Source organism: Azolla caroliniana, unplaced genomic scaffold (assembly GCF_043228905.1).
Source record: "Azolla caroliniana isolate FFs.n. ecotype wild unplaced genomic scaffold, voAzoCaro1.0.p SCAF_174, whole genome shotgun sequence".
NCBI classification, from domain to species: domain Eukaryota; kingdom Viridiplantae; phylum Streptophyta; class Polypodiopsida; order Salviniales; family Salviniaceae; genus Azolla; species Azolla caroliniana.
The window spans coordinates 10,311-35,451 of NW_028230609.1; the positions used below are offsets into that span (position 1 = coordinate 10,311).

A 25,141-nucleotide genomic window follows, 5' to 3' on the forward strand; every position below is an offset into this window, starting at 1 on the left:
CCCCCTTGTCGCAGCAACTGCCAGCACCACACGAATCGTTGTCATCTTCGCTACCGGAGTGAAGGTCTCGTCATAATAGATTCTGTGGGTTTGCGCATACCCTTTGGCCACTAACCGGGCCTTGTACCGGTTGACCGAACTGTCGGCATTGTACTTCACCTGGAAAACCCACTTCCAGCCAATCGGTTTACAGTGTCGGGGAAGGTCAACCAATTCCCATGTGTCGTTGGCATCAAGTGCCCAAATCTCTTTCTCCATAGCGGCACGCCATTATGCATCCTTTTCTCTTCTGCATAGCTCTCCGGCTCACGCACTTCTGCCACTTTTGTCATGTACGCATAGTGATGCACCATGTACTCATTGTACCCATACCGTTTTACGGGGTTCTTCTGGCGGGTGGATTGGCACAACTTCTCATTTGCCGATTTCAAGGCCCTCTTGGTCGGCTTGGACTTTGTTCCCGAAGGTCCGTCTTTGTTCTTTCCGGAGTTGTTCTTGCTCCAATCTGACTCTTCTCTGTCGATGTCATACTCCAGCATCTTCTTCATCCCCTTCTCTTTGCGTGTGAACAGTTTCCTTGGTTCCTTACACAGGGAGAGCACAGCCGAGTCTCCACTACTCGTCGACTCTTCATCTGACTGGTTGTTCCAACTCAATCGCTCATTCGGCCCACTTAGCCGGAATGAGATCGGACTCTCGTCTAGAGTACCAAATCCTTCTTCATCTTCTGCCTGTATCAATTGAGGCTCACTAGCCTCATCTTCCAGAATCTGGTCAGAATTGGGGGTCAGAGTCTTTCGAAAGTACCATGATGCCGACTCATCAAATTCGGCATCTCAGCTCACTCGAACTTGTTTTGTTCAGGGGATATAGCACTTATAACCCTTTTGTTCATGTGAGTAGCCAACACTGATACACTTCTGCGACTTCGGGTCCAACTTTCTCCGCTTCTCATCCGGCACATGCACATAAACAATGCTACCGAATACCTTGAGGTGTCTTAAGTTCAGCTTCCGCCCGAAATACAGTTCATGTGTTGGCACCTTGTCCCCGATCTGGTTTTGGATGTAGACAGCCATTTGGACCACTTCGGCCTAGTAGAACTTGGGTATGCTCTTCTCTTCCAGCATTGCCCGTGTTGCCTCCACAATTGACCAATTCTTCCTTTCGGCCACACCGTTTTGTTCTGATGTGTATCTACAACTGAATTCCCTCTGAATTCCTTTCTGTTGTAGATAACTGTTGAATAGGCTAGAAAAATATTCTTTTCTGCCATCTGACTACAGGCACTTGATTTTCCACTCCGTTTGCCGTTCCACAAGACTTTGCATGTTCTGGAAATAGTCGAAAAATTCGCTTTTCCTTTTGATCAGGTAGATCCATGTGTGCCGGTTGTAGTCGTCGATGAAGGAGACGAAATATCGACACCCGCCAAGACTAACGTTCTATGCCGGTCCCCATACATTTGAATGTATCAAGTCGAGCTTGTTACGGGTTCGGTTTATTTCGGTGAGGAACGGAAGCCGGTGTTGCTTCCCGAGTTGGCACGCTTCGCAAATTTGAGCCTTTCAACCACTAAATTTCGTCAATCCGAAGACAACCTGTTTCAATTGCAAGTCTTGAAGCCTTGTTATCTGTGGGACAAAGGTTATGAAGTGTGGAACAAATCTAAAAGAAACGAGTAGGTAAAGGTAGGTGAAAAGGAGAATCCATCGAGCATGAAGGAAGTACCGAATGAATTACGCACAACTGAGAATAAAGACCAGAAAATCAGAGAGGTGGTTGAAGCGCGCTAAGAAGAACCAGAAACTATAAAAATCCAAGTAGTAGTAGTAGGAACGGAGTGTGGGCAAAGAGAGATGTTTGTATACCTTTAAGAGAGGGAGATACTCCTATTATACTAGGCAAAGAGAATTATATATGTATGTCTACTTTTTTCCTGTTAGAGTGAATAGAAATTTCGGCCCTAAGCCGTGTAATCGTTTATGCAGTAATCTTATAATACACAATTGTGGGCCTATCTTTTCGTGTCATTAAACATTCATCTTTACTATTGGGTTTTTTGTCCGAGTTATAAGTATAAATCATAAGACCGGTTGTGGCCGGCCATTTTCATAGTCGATCGGTATGTTCGGCCCTATTTTTCCGTTGTACGTAACCACGATTCCTTGACCCGATTACCAAGGAAGTAATCGGAGGTGTATCTCCAAACAAGACATAACACAATTTGGCAGGCCTGGTTCACGTTGTGCAACACAAGGAACAACGTAGGAAGAAACCCCCAACCGCACCACGCGTTCTCAACTACCATCCCGCAGTGTCGAGCCAACCGAGGAAACTTCCGACTCCGCGCTCACAAAGCAATCATTGCCGGAGCCACCGGAGTCACACCACTCGCCATTAACGGCACTAGACACCCAGTCGCACATAGGCTCTGTTCCCGTTGCACCCTCGAGCCCCCCCGAAGTTAACGAAGCTGAATACAATCCCTTTCCGGTGTTACCAAAAGACCTGGACTTCGACACCATGTCATAACCATATCCCCATTATATAGATTGTCCCGATGCGGAATCCCACATCCGCTCTTTTCTGTCCACTTGGCAAGCCAACCATTCAATGCAGCGTCTCACCACTCTAGAGATCGATGCATCCAAGATCTCGGAGTTCACACTAGCCCTCGATGGACCCGCTACACGGTGGTATTCCCACAACGATCCGAGGGAGTTCACGACATTCTAGGATGTCTACACCCACTTCCTTGGACTTTTTCACCGTGAGATACCCAAGCGAGAATTGCTCCGCCAATTCTACACTATTGCACAGGAACCGAACGAAACGGTTTCTTAGTTCACGCTCCGATTTCAGGATCTCTGTCGGCAACTCACGCGGGATGTGTCGACCAATCATTTAAAAGAAACATTCCTTGCCGGACTCCGGGAGCCTCTACGAACAATGCTCGCCTTGACCGATTTTCACAGCAAACCATCAAGCAGGTGGTCGCTCGCGTCTTACCTTTGGACAGAGCACACCATAGCAATTCTTTCTCGATGGGCTCTCTCCAAAACACCTTGCCAACACAAGAAGAAACCCAGTTTAGGCAGGCTCTTCAATGCACAACGTGCTCGAACTCTGGCCACTTGGTCGTGGATTGCCCTTGGTGCACACTGCCCGATCTACCATTCTCAGGTACATACGATCGAGCGATGTGAATACAATATGGTTAATCGTAGAGCCTTTGCTCCTGTACGATAGATTGAACCACACCACGATCGCCCTCAACAAGATGATCGTCCTCCACCTCGGAATAGGGACGCCGAACGGTCGCGGTACAACGATCGGCATCACCGTGAAGAAGGTTATCGACCCAAGCCAGATCGCTTTCGCCAGGATAACCAGTACCAACCTAAGGAGCTGCGTTATCGGTCAGATAATCGACCTCGACCCGAGGACAACTGCCACCGATATCGCAACGAACGTTATCATCCAGACAACGACTATTATCGATATGATTACAACCTGGAGGATTACTATGAACCAAGATATCAAAGTCATGACCCTCCATGCCCCAATATTTGACAATCCCCCGCACACTCCGAGTCTCTAGAAAACACTCCCCGCGCACAACCCTACGCCTCGTTGGCTTGAAAAGAACACCGCTGACAACATCAAACATCTCAGTTCGAGCACGGGGAATCCAACAACTCGGCACCGGTGACGTGCTTTAATTGTAACCAACCGGGGCATTATGCCACCCAGTGCCCAACAAATGATCGCAGAAAAGCACCTCTAATAAATATCATTATGGCTGACGTCCAACAAGTCACCACCCAAAGTAACGCCCAGAAAACACAATGGGAAATACAGGACAAAGTCGGGCAAGCTGCCAAGCAATGGATAGAGACAGAAAATCACGCAAACACCAATAAAATGCATACCGAGATGAAAGATATCACTATTTGTCCATCAGCCTCCTCTCAACCTACCGGGTCGACAGACGATGACCCTGTTTGGCAAGCCCTCACAAGCTGCCAAAGCTCCATGCCCTTGCATAAGATTCTACAATTACTTCCACGATTGAAGGACATAGTGGTATCCCTAACAACCGGCAAAGAGCCAACCACCCTGCTAATACACCTTGCCAAGCCGGGCGTAGGTCCACCATTAATGAACTCCCAGAACCCCGCGGTTAAGCTCATGATCAAAGGGCGAGATGTTCACATCTGCATTGTCGATGGTGGCTCCAGTGTCAAAGTTATCAGTGAGGCCACATGTCATGACCTCAGCATCACCCGATGGGAGCCATGTCCATTCTGGCTTCGAATGGCGGATACCCGCTCGGTTCGACCAATGGGGTTAATTCCACACCTCGATTTTATCCTTGGAGGCCACACCTTCACAATCTCAACGGTGATGTTACGCCTCGATTCTCTCAGTGCGTACCCAATACTGCTCGATCGTCCGTGGTGGCACACGACTAAGATTAAGGACCACTGGCAGAGGAATATGATCTCGTTCCGACGCAATAAAACCAAGGTTTGTGTCATCACAAAGGAATGGATCGCTACACCTCAAGACACCACTCTGTTATATGCCGAACGAGTCCACATGCTCGCCGGACTTGCCCATGAAGAAGTTGACCACTTCCTGGAGGAACATTCGACGATTGTCCCTTTGTTTGAAATCAATGTCCTCACGGTTGTTAGACCGTACGTATCGGAGCCAGCCACTGAAGAGAACGAGGTTCATCAAGAACCTGATCCAACGTTCATTGATGAATTACGGCATGCTCACGATGCACCTGACCGTGAATTGGTGATTTCTCAATGAGTGAGGGCATCCAAACTAGAGGATATCAATCTTGGCTCCTCCATTGAGCCACATACCCTAAAAAACACAAAGGAACTATCTTGTGACAAACGTTCAACCTTGGTTGGACTACTCACAAAATGCCAAGATATGTTTGCTTGGTCATACAACGACATGAAGGGGTTATATCCCCAATACTATCAACACCAGATTCATCTTCAGCATGATGCACGACTAGTACAGCAACACCGCTACCGCATGAATCCCAATTACGCGGCCAAAGTAAAGGACGAAATCGACAAACTCCTTCAAGTAGGGTTCATTCGGCCAGTTAAACAGGCAAAATGGTTAAGCCCTATTGTCGTCATCCCGAAGAAAAATGGTCAAATACGGGTCTGTGTTGACCTTTGCAAGCTGAATGCAGCAACCGTCACAAATGCCTTTCCTCTTCCGTTCACAGATGGAGTGCTTGACGCGATGGCCGACCATGAATATTATAGTTTTTTAGATGGTTTCAACAGGTATAATCAACTCCACGTGCACCACGACGACCGAGAAAAGACAGCATTCATAACAAAATGGGGCATTTTCGTGGTAGTCGTCATGATGTTCGGATTAAAGATGGGGTCGGCTACCGTCCAAAGATTTATCGCCGAAATTTTCGAAGATTACATTGCGGCCTTTATGCAAGTCTTTCTCGATGATTTTGTCATGTACGGCTAGCAGATTGAGCACCTCGGTTACTTACGCTTTTGTCTTGAGCGATGCCGGCAAGTTCGGCTGAGCTTAAACCCTGCCAAGTGTGCATTTTACGTGACGAGTGTAGGCCATCTTGAATGCTCCAGCCCCGACCATAGCAAAAGCTCTCAATCGGTTTCTGGGCCAAATTAGATGGCACAATCAAATGTTGCGTTACCTGGCCAAATTCGTGACACCCTTGCACGTAGCGGTCCATCGGTTCTATTTCGATGGTCAGCAATGGCAGAAGACGCTTACTAATCCCTTAAGGTAATGCTATCACATGCACCGGTGATGCAACCTCCCAACTGATCACAACCCTTCCACGTTTTTGTTGACGTGTCGAACGTGGCCATCGGGAGTGCCCTCATGCAAAAGACGCCTCCAAACTGGTATCAACCAGTATATTATGCTAGCCAACGTCTCTCGATAGCCGAGAAGAATTATTCGACAATGAAACATGAGGCACTCGGCATGGTATACAATACAACAAAATTTCGACACTATCTACTCAGGCCGAAAATTTACATTCAATGTGGATCACTTGGCGTTACTATACCTCGTCAACAAGTAGGCACTAACTAGCCGATTGACACGGTGGATGTTACTACTCCAAGAATTCGAATTCGACATACACCATTGGGTAGGCGTGCAACATGTGGTGGCGAACTACCTAAGTCGACTCGAATCGGGGGAACCAACGGAAACAGTATATGATGATTCAAGCCCGACGGCTATCTCTTCAGTATTGATGCGGCCACAACACATACCAAAAGCAAGGACGAATGGATACATGACATGATGCACTTCCTAAACACCGGACTTCCACCCGACCATTTGACTTAGATGCCAAGAAATGGTTGGCAGTCCGTTGCCAGAATTTTTGCCTGTTCGCGGAAACACTCTACTACAAGGGCTCGGACAACGGTGTGATAGTTCCAAAAGGATGCAATCCTACGGAAAACACATTATGGAATCGCCGGCAGGCACTATGTCAAAGACACCACGGCTCGAAAAATTTGGCAAAGTGGGTTATGGTGGTCGAGGACCGGCAACTAGTCATCACACCCGAAAAGACAGTGGCAGTGGTTACCAACAAGGCTTTAGCCTTAACAGGACACATAGAGCAAGGGCAACCTTCCTGTTTCTTAGAGGAGGAAGTACTGACCTTCACAGACCTGCTGTTAAGTCTTACGAGCTTGGCGCAATCTTAAAATACGGCACAACATACGAGCTCATCGACTTCCTAGCTCGCCTCAAGGTTGCTGCCACAGCCCGCATGGCTCAAGATCATGCCGGACAACAGATGGTCGAGCGAGCATTAGCCAACGAGCTCGAATCAAATGAGGAGCCAAAGCTACAAAAAGTCGGACGCAAGCGAGTTACCAAAACATGTCGAGCACGGATCGAGCTACCTGAGCTCAACACGGCGTTGGTCGAAGTCTATCGTGAACTGGAAAAAAACCACTCGCGTGGCCAAAGATATGGATGTCAGCAACAAACAGGCACGCAAACAGGCGAAAACGACCACGGAGTTATGGCAGGCCTCGGAAAGCCGCCTGACTGAGCTTCAACAACAGCTCCAAGAAACAAGCGGACCCAACCTTCTCGCGTTACCACCCCCTGGTTCCACTCTTATCAAGGTATACACACAAACAGACGAAACACACCCTCTCGAACCTGTGGAGGAGTTCACTCAAATTGACAAGCCAACCGACTCTGTACTAGCCATAGTCGCGACCAAGGTCCCAACCCGCAACTATGATGAGGAGCTCGCAGTCCAAACGGCAATTGTCGACAAGGCCAAGGAGTGATACAAAGAGTCTAGAGCCAAAGCAGACCAACTCTCGGCACAAGCCACAAAGCGCAAGGCCGAATTCCAACATCTGCTAGACGCACAGACGACCCAGCTCCAGGCCACAGAAAAAAATGCCGCCACGACTCTCAAGGCCGTGTAGGACCTCGCAGCAACAAAGTTAGCGGAAGCAGAGCAAGAGCATCGAAGGGCACCTTGCCAAACATCCGACGAAGTCGTATCTTTAAAAATGAACTCTCGGAACTCCAGATCCACTCAAGTCGGCTCCTTCACTAGTTAGATGAAACTGAGAAGCAACGAGCGGCATTGTCAGAGTCCCTTCACCAGTTGCAAATCTCCATGACCCTAGAACTCGAATTGCAAATCTCCACAATTCCTCTGACGCTACGACATGCATACACTAGAATCACAACTCGCCAACGTTACAACATCGTGTGTGATCCTCAAAACCAAGCTCGAACGGGACGCAGCGAAAGGTCAAGATGAACTAAACACCGTCCGAGCCAAATATGAAATGGGTGAAGCACGAATCAAAGCCCTAGTGACCAAGCACCGAGTACGGCTAAATCAGAAAGTCGAGGAGATAGTCACTCGAGGCTGGAATGAATGGTCGGCTCAAGCAGCCGAGTTACAAGTCTTCCGAGCAGACGCCGAAAATAAGACAAAAGAGGGTCGTGGTTTCTACAAGATGGATGAGAACAACATCCAAATCCTCCGCAAAGACCTCACCAAGGAATTCCGCGCCCTAGCACAAATGCACACCACGAAAATCAGACACCTTCTTGAGGAATTCAACGACAATTAGATGTTGTTGAGATTAGATGTGGAAGCCTATGAACACTAGCACATCCTAGCTAAAAAGGAAGCATAAGCCGTCGCACATGCATCAACAGGCCATGTAACCAAGGAAGCCGCACAGGCACTGAATTAAGAAGAGGAACCACAGTTGAGAGTAGAAACAGAGAAAGTGGATGCACAGATCATCGAACCACATACAGAGGCAATGGTTCCAGAATCCACGAAGGAGACTCAAGACCAACAACTCGATATATCGGTCGAGTTACATGCCAACGAGCACACAAATGAAGACCCACCTCAAGAACTGACGTATCCACAATCAGAGGATATCCTCACAATTTTGGAAGAAGAATGGGGCTACCATAGCGAAGTTTTTTCAACTATATAGCATTTCGATTTTTTTTATTTTTTCGATTTCTATTTTAGAAGTTTTGCTTTGGGGTTCGATGTGCAAGGAAATGTCCCACAGGCGTGCCAAGTGTTATCCGTGGGACAAAGGTTATGAAGTGTGGAACGTATCTAAAAGAAGCAAGTAGGTAAATGTAGGTGAAAAGGAGAATTGACCAAGCGTGAAGGAAGTAGTCGAATGAATTAAATGCAGCCGAGAATAAAAACCGGAAAATCAGTGAGGTGGTTGAAGCGTGCCAAGAAGAAACAGAAACTATAAAAAAGCGAGCAATAGTAGTAGGAAGGGAGCGTGGGTAAAGAGAGATGTCTATATAGCTTTAAGACAGGGAGATACTCTTATTATACTAGGCAGAGAAAATTATATATGTATGTCTATTTTTCTCCTGTTAGAGGGAGTGAATAGAAATTTCAACCGTGAGTTGTGTAATCGTTTACGCAGTAATCTTATAATACACAATTGTGGGTCTATCTTCTCATGTCATTAAACATTCATCTTTACTATTGGGTTTTCTATCCAAGTTATAAGTATAAGTCGTAAGACCGGTTGTGGCCGGACATTTTCATAGTGAATCGGCCTGTTCGGCCTTATTTGTCTTTCCTACGTAACCACAATTCCTTGACCCGATTACTCAGGAAGTAATCAAAGGTGTATCTCCGAAGAAGAGATAACAAGCCTTTGATAGTTGACGTGGTCGATCCGCTTCTGCCACAAGTCGATATCTAACTCGATTGTTTGTCCTTTTGCGAACAAGGCAGTGCCTACGTCATTGGTGTTGATGATGAACATCCTCCTGTCCCAACACCCTTGCGCGATGATCTGACCCTCTTCCTCAATGAAGCACCCAAGATGTGTAAACCACACCTACATCCCTTGGTCGATGATCTGCGCGACCAACACCAGGTTCTTCATGATTGTCAGGATGTGAAGCACATTCATAAGCTTCCCTTGTTGTCTGACATGACTCAAGGGGACTTCTCCAACATGCACGATCGGGTGAGGAATGTCATCTCCGGTTTCGACAACTCCCGATTTTTCCGGTTTTTCCAAATATGAGAACCACTCTTCATGGCTCGTCATATGGTTGGATGCTCCAGAATCAATGTACCACACTTCCTCTGATCCGGAAGTGGTCTTGTTCATCGAGTTCGCTTTGTGTTTCATCACAAAGGCTGGCCCTTTTCCAGTCTTACCGGTTGTGGATCCTTCTAATCCTTCTGTGTAGTGGGAGCTTTGCCAGTTCCCTTGTCCGGCCTTTCTAGATCCGGATTTATCCGAATCGGCACGCTTCTCCAGCAGTACCAACATTTCATGCATAGTTGCTCTGGTCGAGCTTTTCAGTAGGAAGCGAGCTCGCCATGCTTTTGTCCATATCTTCCCTCTTTTCGGTCTGTGCTTTCAGAAGTTAGGGTTCGTCTATGGAAATCGTTTGTCGGCAATAGAGGTTCTCAACCCTTGCATTCTAATACCATTTCAAAGTTAATGTGCGGAAGCTTTGACAAACCGGTTTACTCGGATAGCTACAGAAAATACACACAGGTTTAATGGAAGCTTGAATCACACGGATAGAGAACGGGAGAGACAAAGAGAGCAGAACAGCATAAGCTAAATTCAAAATAATAACACTTTGTACATACAATGTGCTTAGTGAGCACTTTTATACAAGTCCTTTAAAGTATTGACATGTACTTCAATGCTCATACAAGCGACTGACACTAACTCCAAGAAATATGCCTACGTACTTGTTGTCCGCCGTAAGTGGACAAATGTAAATAATGCATGATAAAGAGGCGTATTATTATAATAGAAGCGTTGAAGTAACGCGTGTAACAGTTCACACGGGAAGCGTAACCGACTAGGCCCTATGTATATAAAGGGCATATGAACATTGTAAGAGCTAACGCAATTTTGAGCATAGTCGTTTAATACAGTTTCTGTCTTCTCTTATCTCGGTCTCTAGAGTTTCCTGTGTTGCTATTTCTGTGTCAATACCTAGCGTAATTGTTTAAGATGAGTAAGTGTCGTTGTGTATTTACGCACGATAGGAGCTCGGTTGTAACCGTCTCCAAGTTCATGTCTTACCTCACAAATAGCCAATACACCATGACGTTAGACTACGATGTAGTTACGCATAGTACACATGGCCATTCCCTGTACCACGATCTCTTTGAGCCTACCCCGAAGGACTGAGGTTAGGCTGTGTTCCTAACCGATAACAGTACTAGGCTAGGATTGTGGACCTCTAACAACCTACCGGTTACAATCCAATCTGTCTCTTAGTTCCGGATAACGATCCAGATACCTATCCGGTTCTCCGTTTCGGATATCAATCCGGCTCTGGCTTATTCAGCCGATCCGGATCCGGTTGAGCTTGTCCGCTCTACAAATTGTATTCGCAAAAAAAGAAGGAATTGCTAATGGACGAATGCATTCAGTGATTGTAAGCAAACTTTGTAAAATGCAGTAAGTTGACTTAATCATCTTGTTGGTAGTTGATGAAACAATGAAGGTACCACTTTACTGTTTGATTCGTACTCTGTTATTAGTTGTCACTTTTAGATGATAGCTTGAAGACAGCTTTCAGGAAATATTATTGTCACAAAATGCATCATTTATATACAACATATCGATGACAACTCTTATGCCACCTTCTCTTTGACATGAAAATTTGGTTTCATGAAAAAGCTATAATAAATTTATTAAATGGAAAGGTAAATCATTATAAAAGGTTATGCCCACACTTTTTGAGATGCATCACACTCCCTCGGTAATGAGCATTGATCAACTATTCGTTGAGGAGTCTCCCTACAAGTCACAACATCTCCTACCCCTACCTTATATGATCCTAGTGTGGACACCGAAGTGTGGACAACCCCATGCAAAAGGGGCTAATAGCCTTCCACTTTGTAGAATATATAAATGATACTTTTAATATGTTGTTACTTGTTGCTTTAATATAAATAACTAAATGTCATTTGATCCTCCATAACTAAATGAATCTCAACAACCATGCAGATTATAAATACCAACAAAAGCTCCATTCAAAGTGGATATGATAATTCTAGAGATCATTGTGCACCCAATTTGATGAATACTAGCATAAGTTTCCACACCAATACTATAGAGAGAAAAATCATGAGTATAAAACACACATAAAATTGTCCATGCATTCAAAATGTTCTAAATATATCCATTCCAAGAAGGAGAAAAAAATTTCCCCTGGCAATTTTTAGTATGCAAGTCACTAGTCATGCTAAAGACAAGTATGACAATGGGGTTGGTTTAGATTCCGAGAAAGAACTTCCAACTTTTTATGTTTTCATGTGAATCACGGTCTCTGTTACACAAACAAGGGTTTTGACCTTGAAACAACAATTTGAAGTTTGGATGTTCTCCTTTCTTGTTTCTTGTCTCTAAGCCATTTATGGAGTTTTTTTCACGTACATCTTCTTCTCTATAAGGGAAAACAAAAGGAGTTAATTCATTATTTACCGAATCACAATGATTCTCCTAACAAGTGGGGTACATGCAATGCAACATAAATGGTTGAGTTATTAATGACTTTGTACTAATGAGTGCTAAACACATAAGGCTCTAAATATACCCTCTCATTGTCCTTTAGACACATTCATACGCAAACATATTTAAGTAAACCAAACACAATTGATCTAGTTATGGCTTTAATGATTCTCAACCAATTCTAAAATTTGTCCTTGAATTCCTTTGCACAATATGTCTCTTCCTTAGGCTAAAGATTTTATGCATCTAACAGTTAGCACTCATTTATGAAGATGGTTCAATTACTAAGTGTATACTATCAAAATATCATGCCCAAGGGCCAAAAGGCTAGTCAAAAAGGTTGAATATTGTACATGCCAAGAAAGTTTCCCCAAAAAACTTATTGTCAACACATCTCTAGAAAGTGAGTCGAAAAGTCGAGAGACAATAAAAAGGTTCACATATGGTTGAATAAGTGTAGTAGTCAGACAAGGGTATCACTAAATATGTAGTTGCCTTCGACATAAAATTATGGTATGCTACAAATGTTTATATGCATTCTATGATATATAGGATTATCTATTCTCAAAGGCCACACAAGGGTTTTGGTTTCTAAAAGTTCTTTTAGGAGAAACGTAATAGTTTACATCATCCTAAACGCACAATATGAAGTAGAACAACTAAAATCTTGTTTTAGGAGAAACCCTCTAGTATGCAATATCTCAAGCAAAAAACATGAAGATTTTTTCATATTATAAGTGCAATGTTAGACTCATTGCTTGAGACTCAAAACCATAACCATTGGTCCACTTGACCAAGTTACAAAGCACATGCTCTAGCACTACACTATCATGCATGTTCATTTTCATATTGTAATGGATTATGTTGTTGGTTTATTAAATCAATGGATCGATTTTAAACATACGTATGATACCCACAATTACAAATATGTCATACGATAGGATACCTTTAGATCAATAATTGGTTTTTATTATCTCCATTATTGCTCATTGTGGAGCCATCTGATTTTCTACAACACAAACAATGCTCGGTCCAATAGACACAATCGAGCGATCTGTACACGTAAGTACATGACATATATGTGTGCAGTTGTAATCAGGTCCTTATGTGCAAGTTTACGTTAGAAGCCAAAGCAAAAAAAATGGTTTCACATTCTGCTATTGAATAATAGTAGCACATTGTGTTTTGGTGCAATTTGTCGAAGTTTCATAAGCATGGATTATGAGCGTTATGATGGAGAAGAGTGCATTATCGTACAATGGCGATAGTATACAATCGATCATAAATATAAAGATAGCAATATACACACACACACACACACACAAAGTGATAGTATACAATTGATCATTAAATATAAACATAGCATTATATATATACACAATTTCTTGTTGGTGTGCAACTACTTAGAAACCTAATCTCACATACAACCCAAATGAATCCAAATGTTTTATGTACATATATATAGTATACATACTAGAGGCCTACAAATTACAACCATACATGCATATACATACATTAAAGTAATATGTACACAAATGCTCAATACAAAATACTGATAGCATGCAATTAATTCTGTGTCTTCATTCATTCATTCATTCTAGAGAATAAATAAATGTGTGTGTAGGAAAGGCATAGGAAGGTTGCTCTGTTTTCACACACAAACTGTATATATATACATATACTGTTATACATATATATTATATATATATATATATATTATATATACACATACATACATACATACATACATACATACATACATACATATACATATATACACACATCCATACATATATAATTTGATTACTCTGTTCTTACCAAAGAGTTTGTAGATTGCTCTATTTCTTCCAAAAAGTTTGTCCATTACTCTGGTCGTACAAAGAAATGCATTGCTTGAGGTTCTCTGATGATACTAGTACACCTCAACATACCAAGAATGACAATGTTCCCTTCGTTTGGTTCCCTGCATCAACCCTAATTCAACGAAGAATTGGAGAAGAATTAACACTGGTAGGAAAAATAAATAAAGAAATATATATGTTTTTAATTTTCTGGGTAATTTTCTTCCTCTTCTTCTTCTTCTTCTTCTTCTTCTTCTTCTCTGTTTTTATGCATTTGTGATGAGAGTATATATATACCCTATTTTGTATATATATGTATATATACATACATATTTTAGGGTTTGGTATGTAATTACAGGTTTTTGTGCCTCCACATCCACTTATCAAACATTGGTTATCTATCCTTCGGGACGAACTCACTCCACCATCCATTTTCAGTATGTATAAATTTTCTATTTATTTTGGGGCTCTTTTTAATGCTAGCTTTCAAAGATTACTCACTCAATTTAGTACTTTTTAAGTTTTAATTTATTTTCGTACAAAGAGAAACCCTTTTCTTGGCTACTCAGATGTTATTATTCTGTTTTAGTTCTCTTTTCTTATCATTATTTTCTTGTTTTGTCTTGATCATGTTTGACACTAGAAAATGCTTTGGCTGAATTGGGAAGATTTCTTATATATGAAGCTGCTAGGGACTGGCTAGTGAGTACAATGTTACGTTTCATATTGTCAATGTTGTTCAGGTTGTTGAAATTGGATGCTTTCATAGACCAAGTATATTATGGGCATAGGCATAGTAAATTACTTGGGGTTAATTATCCTAATCGTACTACATAACTGGAGTTTGATGAACCTCCTAATCATATTAAGGTGATTCATTAAGATCCTAATAATGTAGTTATGCATTCAAGACACAATGAACCTACTCTACACTTAACTAACTCCTACTAGTGTAGTTTTTGTGTATTCATTTAAGAAAGTTGATCATGCATTTCCTTTTTTCAAAGTATTAGAACACTTGTGACATAGCAGCTAACTATCAAAGGTGAGGTTCAAACACCCTATGGAGTTGCAGATGTGGACTTTATTGATGGCCAAGAGCCTGTAATGGTGAGCACTTTTTATTTATGTATTGAATATCCATTATCCATTCTTCCAGTAATACGTCCAGATTCCTTGTTATTGGTGGCAATCTTATAGGTGATACCCATGCTTCGAGAAGGGCTCGTATTGGTTGAACATGTGGCTTCTGTTCTACCCTCAACACAAACATATCACATTGGTGAGTAGTCATGGAATGTCATATCTTTTCGATATGAATATCTTTCAGTTCTCTTAATCTATGTTTTATTATTACACATGCTATGGGCTTTCTACTTGATTGACCATTTTTATGTTACCACTTTTGAATACATTTTGTAAGCATGGAATTTCTATTCCTTTCTTATCTCGGTTTGCCAGGATTTGGCCAAGATCAGGTCACACTCAAGCCTACCCTTTATTTGAACAAGTTAGTTGAATCATCCTTGAAACATTTCATGTTGGGAATCGAATCATGTGATAATTACCTTATTTCATAAGAATCATACACAGAAAATCTAATAGGAAGTGCTTGCTGGGTTTGGTATCTCATGAGGTTTTCTGACTTTTGGTCAGATGCTATGTATCATTTTCTATTTGTATTCTTTTCAGGCTACCAGATGAATTCCCAAATGGTGTCAGAGTTCTTATTGCAGATGCATTGCTAGCCACAGGTTAGCAATCAGGATCAAATCTTCGCATTTCTAGGATGTAAGAAAAACGATCCAACAGAATATAAGAGCATGAGCTGTTTTTTCTGTGTTGATTAAGCAGGTGAGACACTTATTTCTACAATCGAGCTATTAAAGCAACGAAATGTGAACCACCGACTGATAAGAGTAGTGAGTTGTTTAACCTTCTGTCTAGTTTAATTACTGGGATGGAGGAAAGAAATAATTGGTAGGCATATGAGGAGGAGACCAATAACTTCTGGGTGAGCCATTGCATGTCAATGGTAAAAGCAAATCTCTATCCAAGTAGCTAATGCTTTGGGCAGATAAACTCTTCAAAAAATCTTAGTATCATTGATTATGGATAGGAGAACATATAGGTTGGTTTATTTAATGTTATCAGGCATTATGGAAATTGGAGAATTCATATCTTCATACACCCATTTTGGAAGGGTGGATATTTTCATATTAGAAACATAGGAATGGGGGATGGGTTCCTAATATCTGTTTACTATTTGTATTAAGATGCCTGCTCACATCTCTCCACGGGGAAAAGTCATTTGTAATGGTCAACAAGCTCTTATCAATCTCTTACAAATAACCATCTGACTCTTGAGTGAGAACTTGCATGCACCTACTATAGCTGAGCTGCTGCTAGAAATAAAGATAAAAATGTTTACAAATTTGTTTATGATGATCCCAGTGGGATGGATACTTGTGCAGTCTCTTAACATGCATAAGCAGAGCTTTGAACTTTGACACCTAACCATGGCTGTCGTATCACACAGATATGTGCTGCTGTTACGCCTCCAGCATTGGATCAACTTAGTAACAAGTTCCCTGGGTACAAAAACATGTGAATCTTTTCCTGAAAACGTGTGAAAATCTATTGTTCCTAAATAAGAGCACCTTTATGCTGTAATATGTTCCTCTATAGGCTCCGAATATATGCAGCAACTGTAGATGAGGCAGTTACTGAACGAGGGTGAGTAATCAATTCTATCTTCTGATAGTCTTTTGTAATTTGAGACTACTCGGTTCCATTTCGTGCATTGTTCATATAGGATTGATCTTCTGTTTGACAATTTTGACACGAAACCACTTTTAACATGTATATGCATTTCCTCCATATATCATCTTCTGTAACTTGAGACTTAGTTTGATCTTTACTATTCCTTGTGGTGATATTTATAAATTTATCTTCGGGGTTCTTTGCAGTAATAGTTCGTAAATTGATCACACTCAATATTCTTTGCAGTGATATTGTGCCTGGTATCGGAGATGCTGGCGATCGTAGCTATGGGACATGATTCTTTTCTTTGTAAATACAAGCTGTATTATGCAGTTTCTATGCGAGGCTCCTGTACAGGTTTAAATCTGGTACTAACAATGACTCTAATGTGAGTGTATCATTCAACTAATGTGATTGTGTGTACAATGAATGACCCTTTGGCATTTTGATTCTGAATGCGGAAAAGATTTGATTTCCAAAGCCTACTTTTACTTTTTGTAAAGGTATGCATGAACCTTTTTTTTTGTAATAATACATGAACCATTTTTAAAAATTTCACTTGTAAACATTACCTAGCAATCCTCAGAAATTTTGTAAATATCCATAAATAAAATTATGCGTGGAATTTACATTATATTTCAAGTGAAATGTGTCATCTCAATTTCAATTGGTGTTCTATTTATGACTCAATTATGAGAGATCCCTTGATTAATACCAGGTAGAGATATGTAAGCATACTCGTATCCATTGGATACATACTGAACTTGTAACACCTTCAGACTCTAGGAAAGAATAATTAACGAATGCAAGAACGTGGTGAATATATAATGCTCCATGGTATCAGTTGGATCTTATGATGGTTTGAAACATGGTTCTTTACCCGTAATTTTGAACATGAAAACAGGAACATAATGAATGTATTATCAAATGCAAGAATCTAATAAATGTAGCACCGAGTGCAAGAATTGATATGGATTGTTAACCTGCGTAGCACCTTATGGTTTGAAACATGGTTTTGTATCCATTCTTTTGAACATGAAAACAGGAACATAATGAATGTATTGTCAAATGCAAGAATCTAATGATTGTTATCTAGTTTCACTACGGAAAGAACCCATCCAGGAACATAATGAATGTATTCTCAAATGCAGGAATCTAATGAATGTTATCTAGTTTCAGTACAGAAATAGCTCGTCCTTTGGTGCCAAAGAATATAGTATGCTATTTACAGTTGCTGATATCATGCTCAACTTTGTAAACATGGAAATGATGATTGCTCTCATTGTCATCGAGCTTACAAGAGGCTCATGGGCTACTTGTGATGCATTTGGGATTGTTCAATATATGGTGATTCAATTGATGTGTGTATAATTCAACTGTCCCAAAATCCAATTTATGCCTACTTTGCAAGATTTTCAATACACATTCAAAGCACTACCACTAGTAAGATTTATTACCTTCCATATAAGTTATGATCTATTGACGAAAAATCTTACTCTCTAATTTGTTGCAAGATTGATATTGATTATTTATTGACAGAAATAGTTAAATTATGATCAATGGTATGATGCCAATACATAAATACACAATGAGATAGCAAATACAAGCACGTTCTCAACATTATAGAGTAGTAATCTATTGACTAAAAATGACATCTATGTGACCTCAACACAAAATTGAAGAATAATGCTTCAGTTAATATATAGCCTCACAATAATATTCCAACTTGGCTTTTTTGTCAGCAGTAATCCATTAAGTGCAAGTTGACATAGCAAATCATTTTGCAAGAGAGTTTCAGACATGTGAACTATTTCATAGGTTTCTCATATAACCAGATGGAGGAAACTTGTCTCTGGTATTTTTTATGTTTTCAGTTCATTTTCCATTCATTATTTGTCATTTGCGATACATATCATGACTCTTAACAAAGCTTTGATTTTCCACTATTTGACATAGCATAGCATAGCCATACTCCAAGGAACCAATATATAAAGTTCTTTTTAAGCTTTTGTCTCTCATTCAATATCATACCAGGTATGCTTTGTATAGCACTGTCTGGCCAATGATGGACAGTACAGAATGTCTAAACTACAGATATACTTATACACAAAACTGATAATATTCTCTGCCCCCAATAACTAATATTCTATACCCAATTATGATTCACACAGACATTTGAATAGCTAAACACCTAAACCCTGCACAATTCCAATGTTTTCTCCATGTGCCATAATTACTACTATCTTAATTTTTATATGTTCACTAATAGCTGTGTATGTGGAGAAGACTTGGGAGTATCCCAAGTAGTTTGCACAATTTGCCCTGGAGTACTATATCATCAGCAGCATATAAAAATAAGAGGTAACATGGTGAACATGCCAATCCAATGCCTTCAAAAATGTCACTGTAACTTCTATTGAGTCTCCTTATTAAATATTTATTGCATGATAGAGTACATATGCCAAAAACTTATTTTGTTACAACATTATTATGAGGGTACAAGAAAAGGCAAACTACCGTTTGCATCTGTGAGTAAAGAGGCTAGAGACACCAGTTGTGAACTCTCTATTGTGGAGATGAATATATATTGGGAGATGAAACTCAAATGTGCACCAAGCTGGCTATTCTACATCCTTTTGAATCTCATATAGCTGCCGAATATTTCCAGAAGCTATATACAGTACAACAACTACATTAGAGGGTTCAAATAAGAAAAAGGATATTTCTGCAAAGACAGTGCTGATAGATATACTCACATAAAAGCCACTCCTTGAAGTGAACTCGCATGACATGCGCCAAATGTCGTTTCCTTGGTACACTTATTTTCAGTGACTCTAATACTTCCCTCAGCACCTGAGCCGCTTTATTCTAAATACATAAACAATATTTAATGTACATAATCATCAAATTCCATGCTCATCTACTAAGATAAATAGTTTACTTAATTACTTAAATAGGGGGAAGTATTATGTGAATATTCAGAATCAACAAATAATAATGCATTCCTATTAGAATAATAAAAGAATTAGTAGATAGTAACTGTCAAGACAATAGAATACAAAAAACGATAAGCCTACATGCATTCATTTTAGAAACCTTAGCAGACAATATATTATGTTCCGAATTTGCATGACAATAGTTTCTATAGACTAAAAGAAAAAGAACTAGGTGATTACCCTTTGTGTCTGAGATTGTAAATATGCCCTTGGCAACATGAAAGGGTTACATGTTGTGACAGATCCCCGATAAGATTTACTATCAGTCCATTTTGGGATCTGCAAATTCAAAGGCATGGGGTATTGCCAATAATATCAGAATACCAAAGAATGTGTCTCGGCGACAGTGATTAATTACTGTAAGAAACACCAAGCTGCCCGTAGCTTGTTGCGTATTTACCAGAATGACCCTAAGCAAGTTAGGGGTATTTAAGTGTTTTTCCCTTGATCATATATCATGAACCATGACCAAGATGCACGCACCGTGAAGCTTGTGAAATGATCTGCTGGCAAGAGAGACGCACCCTCTGTTTCAGAATCAGCAATACCAGCTGCATGCACTGTAGAATCATGTGGATCAACAGCAGAGAATGTCAGTTGCTCATCCCATTTGTTAATGTTTGGTTCAAAACCCACTTGGCTCAAATGTTCCTCCAGCTTGGGGTAGTATGTATTGTATGGTGCTACCTATGTAAATAGGAAAAAATAAAATTACATAGGCATTTAATATATATACAATGATAGTATCATCAGTTGTATATTCTTTTGTAGTATCATTGCAAAATCTTTAGGAATATTTTCTATACAGTGATAGTATTCGTTTATACTCTCTGGCATTATAAGAATCCAAACCTGCAAGCTATGGTTTTCACCAAAAATCACTGGAGCTTGATTCACTGCAAGGTTAAATCGGCATTCTCGACAATTTGCAATGCATATCCGTACAGTTGCCACTATCAAGTGTACCCTTTCACAATGCTCCATGCGAACAGCCTATCATGCAAAAGTAAATATCATACTTACAGCTTGAAATAATCTTTTCACAAATAATCTAAATTCTTATAGAAACCCTAAAGGAATGGTGATGTTGCTTGCTTCTTACTCAATTGCATCAGAAGGAAAAACACATGCATGTAAACACAGGTAAATACAATACCAGATATGCAGGTCCAAAGTACCTTTCCAACAGCACCAAGAACCACTGTACAATCTGAGCATCCATAAATAGATACATAATTTAAAGGTGCAAGGACATAAATAGTTGAATCATTGCAATTTGTGACCTATACATCAAAAGAAGCATCATGAGATTTTCAGTTGGTAATTATACACTATTCGATCAAGCATATGGGCATTAGTAGACAGAAATCAATAAAATGGAAGCCATGGTGCAAATATAATATAAGACAATCTAAAAATTGGTAAGTTTTGCATTGAACTGAACAACTGAAGAAACAAAGACCATTGACCAAATGATACTTTAAAACATGAACAAAATTTAGGATAATTTTATCTAGAATTGGGATCAATAATTGGACTCTCAACTTTCATGCCTAAAGATTTAACTCGCCTCGCATAGACTTGGTGAAATAAAACATTCTCACCTTTACAGAACCACCGATAATGTTACTCTCATCCTTCAAAAATGATACTTTGATTACTCCATCAATGACTGTAAAATCTTGAATAGATGAGCATCCATTGGCATTACAATGGGTAGGTCTATCCTGTAAATGGTTTGATCTAGAGAATAAGTGAGACATCACCCAATCATGCACTTCTTGTAAAGGGACAAGAGCAGTGGATTCTGAGAAGAAAGGAGCGGCACAGCTTAGTGGCTCCAACGTTGACGACTCAATCAAGAAACCAAGGTGATTAAACTGCTCTTCTGAGATTAGCATCTGTTATTGCCAACAAATAATAAAATGAAGTTAAAAGCTACATCACTAGTTTTAAGCAACTTACCAAGAATGTCACAACTAATACCACTTATATTTCCCTTTGAAGACTAGAAATTTTCAATATTGAAACAAGCTGGGCCAGTACTCATGACAAGATTTTTAAGTTATTAGATCCACAGTAGATGTCAATATTTCTGAGGTTAATCTCTGTAAAATGTCAATATTTCTTGTGGTAAACCTCTGAACTTAATTTCCTTGAATAGGAAACAGCATATAAAACTAAAAGAATGTGCATGTAACTAAAACACATTCAGAACAAAGTTTCCTACTGATAATGGTCTAATGATTTAAAGATTATAATGCTACCTATATTTAAGTTATTATACTTCAATATATATGTTGTGATCCATATTCATAACTTAACATTTGGATGTCTAAGACTAACAAGAATAAATTTGCACACATTTTGCATTCTATGTTGAACCATCATTTCACAAACAATAGAAAAGATAACAATGCTGTAAAGGGGAGCTCAAAAATATCAACATTGTTGAATAGAAAAACAAATGTTCATTATTGTAAATAGAAATGAACACTAAATTGTCAAAATGATTAAGATTTACAAGTATAAAATGCAATGCAAATAACATGAATGCCTCCATTAAAATAACAGAAATTGTCGAATCGACGCACAGAGAATAACAATTTTTCAAAACGGCATAATAAAGTGTCTTCTATGAAAAATTAGTAAAAGCCAATATACGCATACCACCCATTAACCTGTGAATCAGTGCAGGTGTTTTCCAATGGCGCTGCCAAAAGAGAAAGTAAGTCATGAAGATGCTTTTGCATGTAGGCGAGCTGATGAGCTTCTTCATCTGATTGTGATGGTGTTGTGGTTTTTCGAACTTTTACCTGAAATAAACATGTAAATGTGTAAACTTGCAAGTGCTCATACGATAGAAGAAGACACAGTGTACCCCATCAATGGGTTAAATGACAAAAAAAAAAACCATAGCCAGTTTAGTAATCAACTTGAGCGTAAAAGCATGATTGAAGGGCATAAGATGCAAACATGATGTGAAGTAGAAATAGGTGTAGTAGTAGTCGTCGTAACAGTTGTTGCAGTTGTTGTCGTAGAAGATGACCCATCAAGGGGCCAAACATCTTCAACCAAAGAAGCATCTTTATGTGGCCGAATTGGAGCTCTCCTATAGTTCTGAATGTATAAGAACATGATCAAGTCATCAACGGAAGCACCCACAGAATCAATCTCTCCAAGAGAAGCACTATATATAGCATCATCATAATATGGAGGAAAGACGGAGGCAAATGTCTCTAGAAGCAATTGGGCTTGTTCATACATGATCCCAAGGCAGAGAGAGATGCCCGCCGCATTGATTCGATGATTTCTACGAAGATTATTTGAGTACCGATGCATCTTCAAGCGTAGTCGCATGAGAGTAGATGATGAGGATGTATCCGCGGAGACGAAGCTCGGATCAGAGAATGGAAGAAGACCATATTCAAAAGGTTGGAATCGGAGATATAGATAGAGGCTGTTCATTGAGATGAATGTGTTTTTTTATCTCTCTCTCTCTGTTTTGTTTCGATCTCTTATGTCTTTATGCTCTCTGATTTTATCTTTTTTCTTGCTCTGGTTTTCTTTACCTGTGTCTCACTCTGTTTTCTTGTTTTGTTAAAAATATGCTCTGTTTTTTCTTCCTTTCTGCTTCTTGATTGCTCTGGTGTCTGTAAGAGCACTGTTTTTCTTTAATTCTTTTTGCTCTGTTCTGAAGTGTGTGATTCTCTCCTGCTCTCTTGCTTTGCTCTCTTCTGTCTCTCCCCTGTCTTTCTTGCTTTTCCTCATATTCTTCCATTTTTGTGGGCTTTCTTTTTGTCCTCAACAAAACAAAACAAACAAAAGAACATTAAGGTTTTGAAGACTCTCATAAAACCTTCTGTCTTCAACATGGCTTCATCTCTTGAGATTTTGAGAGAGAGAGAGAGAGAGAGAGAATGTGTGTGTGTGTGTGTGTGTGTGTGTGTGTGTGTGTGTTTGTCTGTGTATTAAGTTTGGCTTTGAAATCTGTCAAGCAACAAAATATGGGACCCAACCATTTTCCTTCTCTTCCTGTCGGGTACCCCTTATGGCGTCCTGTTGCGATCATTTGCTCTCGTAAATGGCATTAGTATGAGACACACGACGGACAAATGCATCCTATGTTGTAAGCCCCCTAAAAACAGAAGGTTTTTGTCAATTTGTCTTTTCAATCTGCCTCACATTCTTCTGGTTGGGTTCATTTCATACGAAAGAAAGAATCTCATGTGAACTCACATAGTAAGTGTTTCGGCTTCATTAGTGAGGCGTTGATGAGTTCTGGAATCTTTTTGTCATGGCTATTAGCTAAAATTGTTAAGTGAGGCAAGTCATGTGTGACTCCATTTTCTATACAAAAAACAGAAGGTCCTATAGAATCTTTTTCAATATGCTCTTTCTTTCTCTTCTGAATGTAATATATTGTTTACTAAAGCCTTTTGGAAGCTTTTATTATTAGATAAAATGTTGGATACATACACGTACTTTGACAAGGAGATGATGCTGACAATACCTTCTTGCAAGATGACATGGCAAGCATCATCATTCCCTCGCTCAATGACTTTTCATGTGTCTTGAGCTCATCTAGCACTGATTGTGTCATCCTACAATTTAGATATAAACATGTTTTGAAGCCCTCTCTCGTATCTCACTCTTCATTATTTCCTACATTTTTTTTACCCATCGATTCGAATACATGAATAAGTGCCTTAGACTGTACTTTTATACTCATGAATTACAAAGTGATGCTACAAAGAATGGTGTAAACAAGGAGAAATTTGGGCATTGATAGCCATTCATTTTGATCGTGTGGCAATGAGAGGCCACAAAATTTCAATAACATTTTAATAACATGTCAAACACCCCCAATGAATATACCACATGATCATGTAGTATTTAATTCCCATTTTTCACATCAAAGCAAAGTAGTTGAAATATTGAGGCTTGTCAAAGGATATTAAGGCTGACAACTTGGTACCTAGTCATACGATGACATAATTTGGGCAAAGCACAATGAATCACCCTACAAAACTTACAATGTTACTAAGTCCCCCACAATTTCCGAGTGGTCCATGTGGTTGCAAATCTTAAATGTATCATGACTCATGCACTATCATAGTTGACATTCAATGCCATACAACACCAATTTAATACAAAGAAATTGAAAACATGAATCATGAATTCAATCATAGAAATTTGCCATGTAGTTGAGGTTGAAATGATTGCTATAATCCAATCATCAAAGATGATGTTCTTGTTCCAATTAAAACTACACCAAAACCCTAAATGAAACAATATGTCAAATGTAGGAACCACCGTGCACAATGGGTTTTGATTACCACCAGCATTATTGACAGTATAAATTTGATGAGGTTGTTAAAAGTAATCTCTTTTTGCCGGTTGATAGTGTGACTTACTCGAGTATAAACATAATTTGCCCCACGAATAATAAGTAACC

The 25,141-nt window shown here is 39.9% G+C and overlaps 2 protein-coding genes across 6 annotated transcripts; one reads left to right on the forward strand and one right to left on the reverse strand.

Annotated features, from left to right (window-relative positions):
- Positions 1 to 13,914: 13,914 nt before the first annotated feature.
- Positions 13,915 to 17,253, forward strand: LOC147848923 (uracil phosphoribosyltransferase-like). Of its 2 annotated transcripts, none has more exons than XM_087337954.1 (11): positions 13,915 to 14,093; positions 14,283 to 14,361; positions 14,568 to 14,626; positions 14,954 to 15,034; positions 15,125 to 15,206; positions 15,386 to 15,434; positions 15,617 to 15,678; positions 15,779 to 15,846; positions 16,464 to 16,519; positions 16,613 to 16,660; positions 16,934 to 17,253. In XM_087337954.1, exons 1-11 carry the CDS (start codon positions 13,968 to 13,970, stop codon positions 16,983 to 16,985), a joined length of 762 nt encoding a protein of 253 aa, XP_087194080.1. In that variant the 5' UTR covers positions 13,915 to 13,967; the 3' UTR covers positions 16,986 to 17,253. The 2 variants fall into 2 exon arrangements, with proteins under 2 accessions (XP_087194080.1, XP_087194081.1); XM_087337955.1 differs by having other exon boundaries at positions 14,957 to 15,034.
- A 1,729-nt stretch (positions 17,254 to 18,982) lies between these two features.
- On the reverse strand, positions 18,983 to 23,433 carry LOC147848924 (uncharacterized). Of its 4 annotated transcripts, XR_015531862.1 has the most exons (10): positions 22,660 to 23,428; positions 22,365 to 22,499; positions 21,288 to 21,584; positions 20,862 to 20,966; positions 20,536 to 20,676; positions 20,320 to 20,370; positions 20,167 to 20,243; positions 19,864 to 19,962; positions 19,444 to 19,555; positions 18,983 to 19,358 (listed from the first exon to the last, which is right to left on the reverse strand). XR_015531862.1 is itself a non-coding variant. In XM_087337957.1 (9 exons), exons 1-9 carry the CDS (start codon positions 23,149 to 23,151, stop codon positions 19,309 to 19,311), a joined length of 1,635 nt encoding a protein of 544 aa, XP_087194083.1. In that variant the 5' UTR covers positions 23,152 to 23,421; the 3' UTR covers positions 18,983 to 19,308. The 4 variants fall into 4 exon arrangements, 2 of the variants coding, with proteins under 2 accessions (XP_087194083.1, XP_087194084.1); XM_087337957.1 differs by having other exon boundaries at positions 20,167 to 20,370; positions 22,660 to 23,421; XR_015531863.1 differs by lacking the exons at positions 18,983 to 19,358; positions 19,444 to 19,555 and having other exon boundaries at positions 20,084 to 20,243; positions 22,660 to 23,433.
- Between the last annotated feature and the right edge of the window lie 1,708 nt (positions 23,434 to 25,141).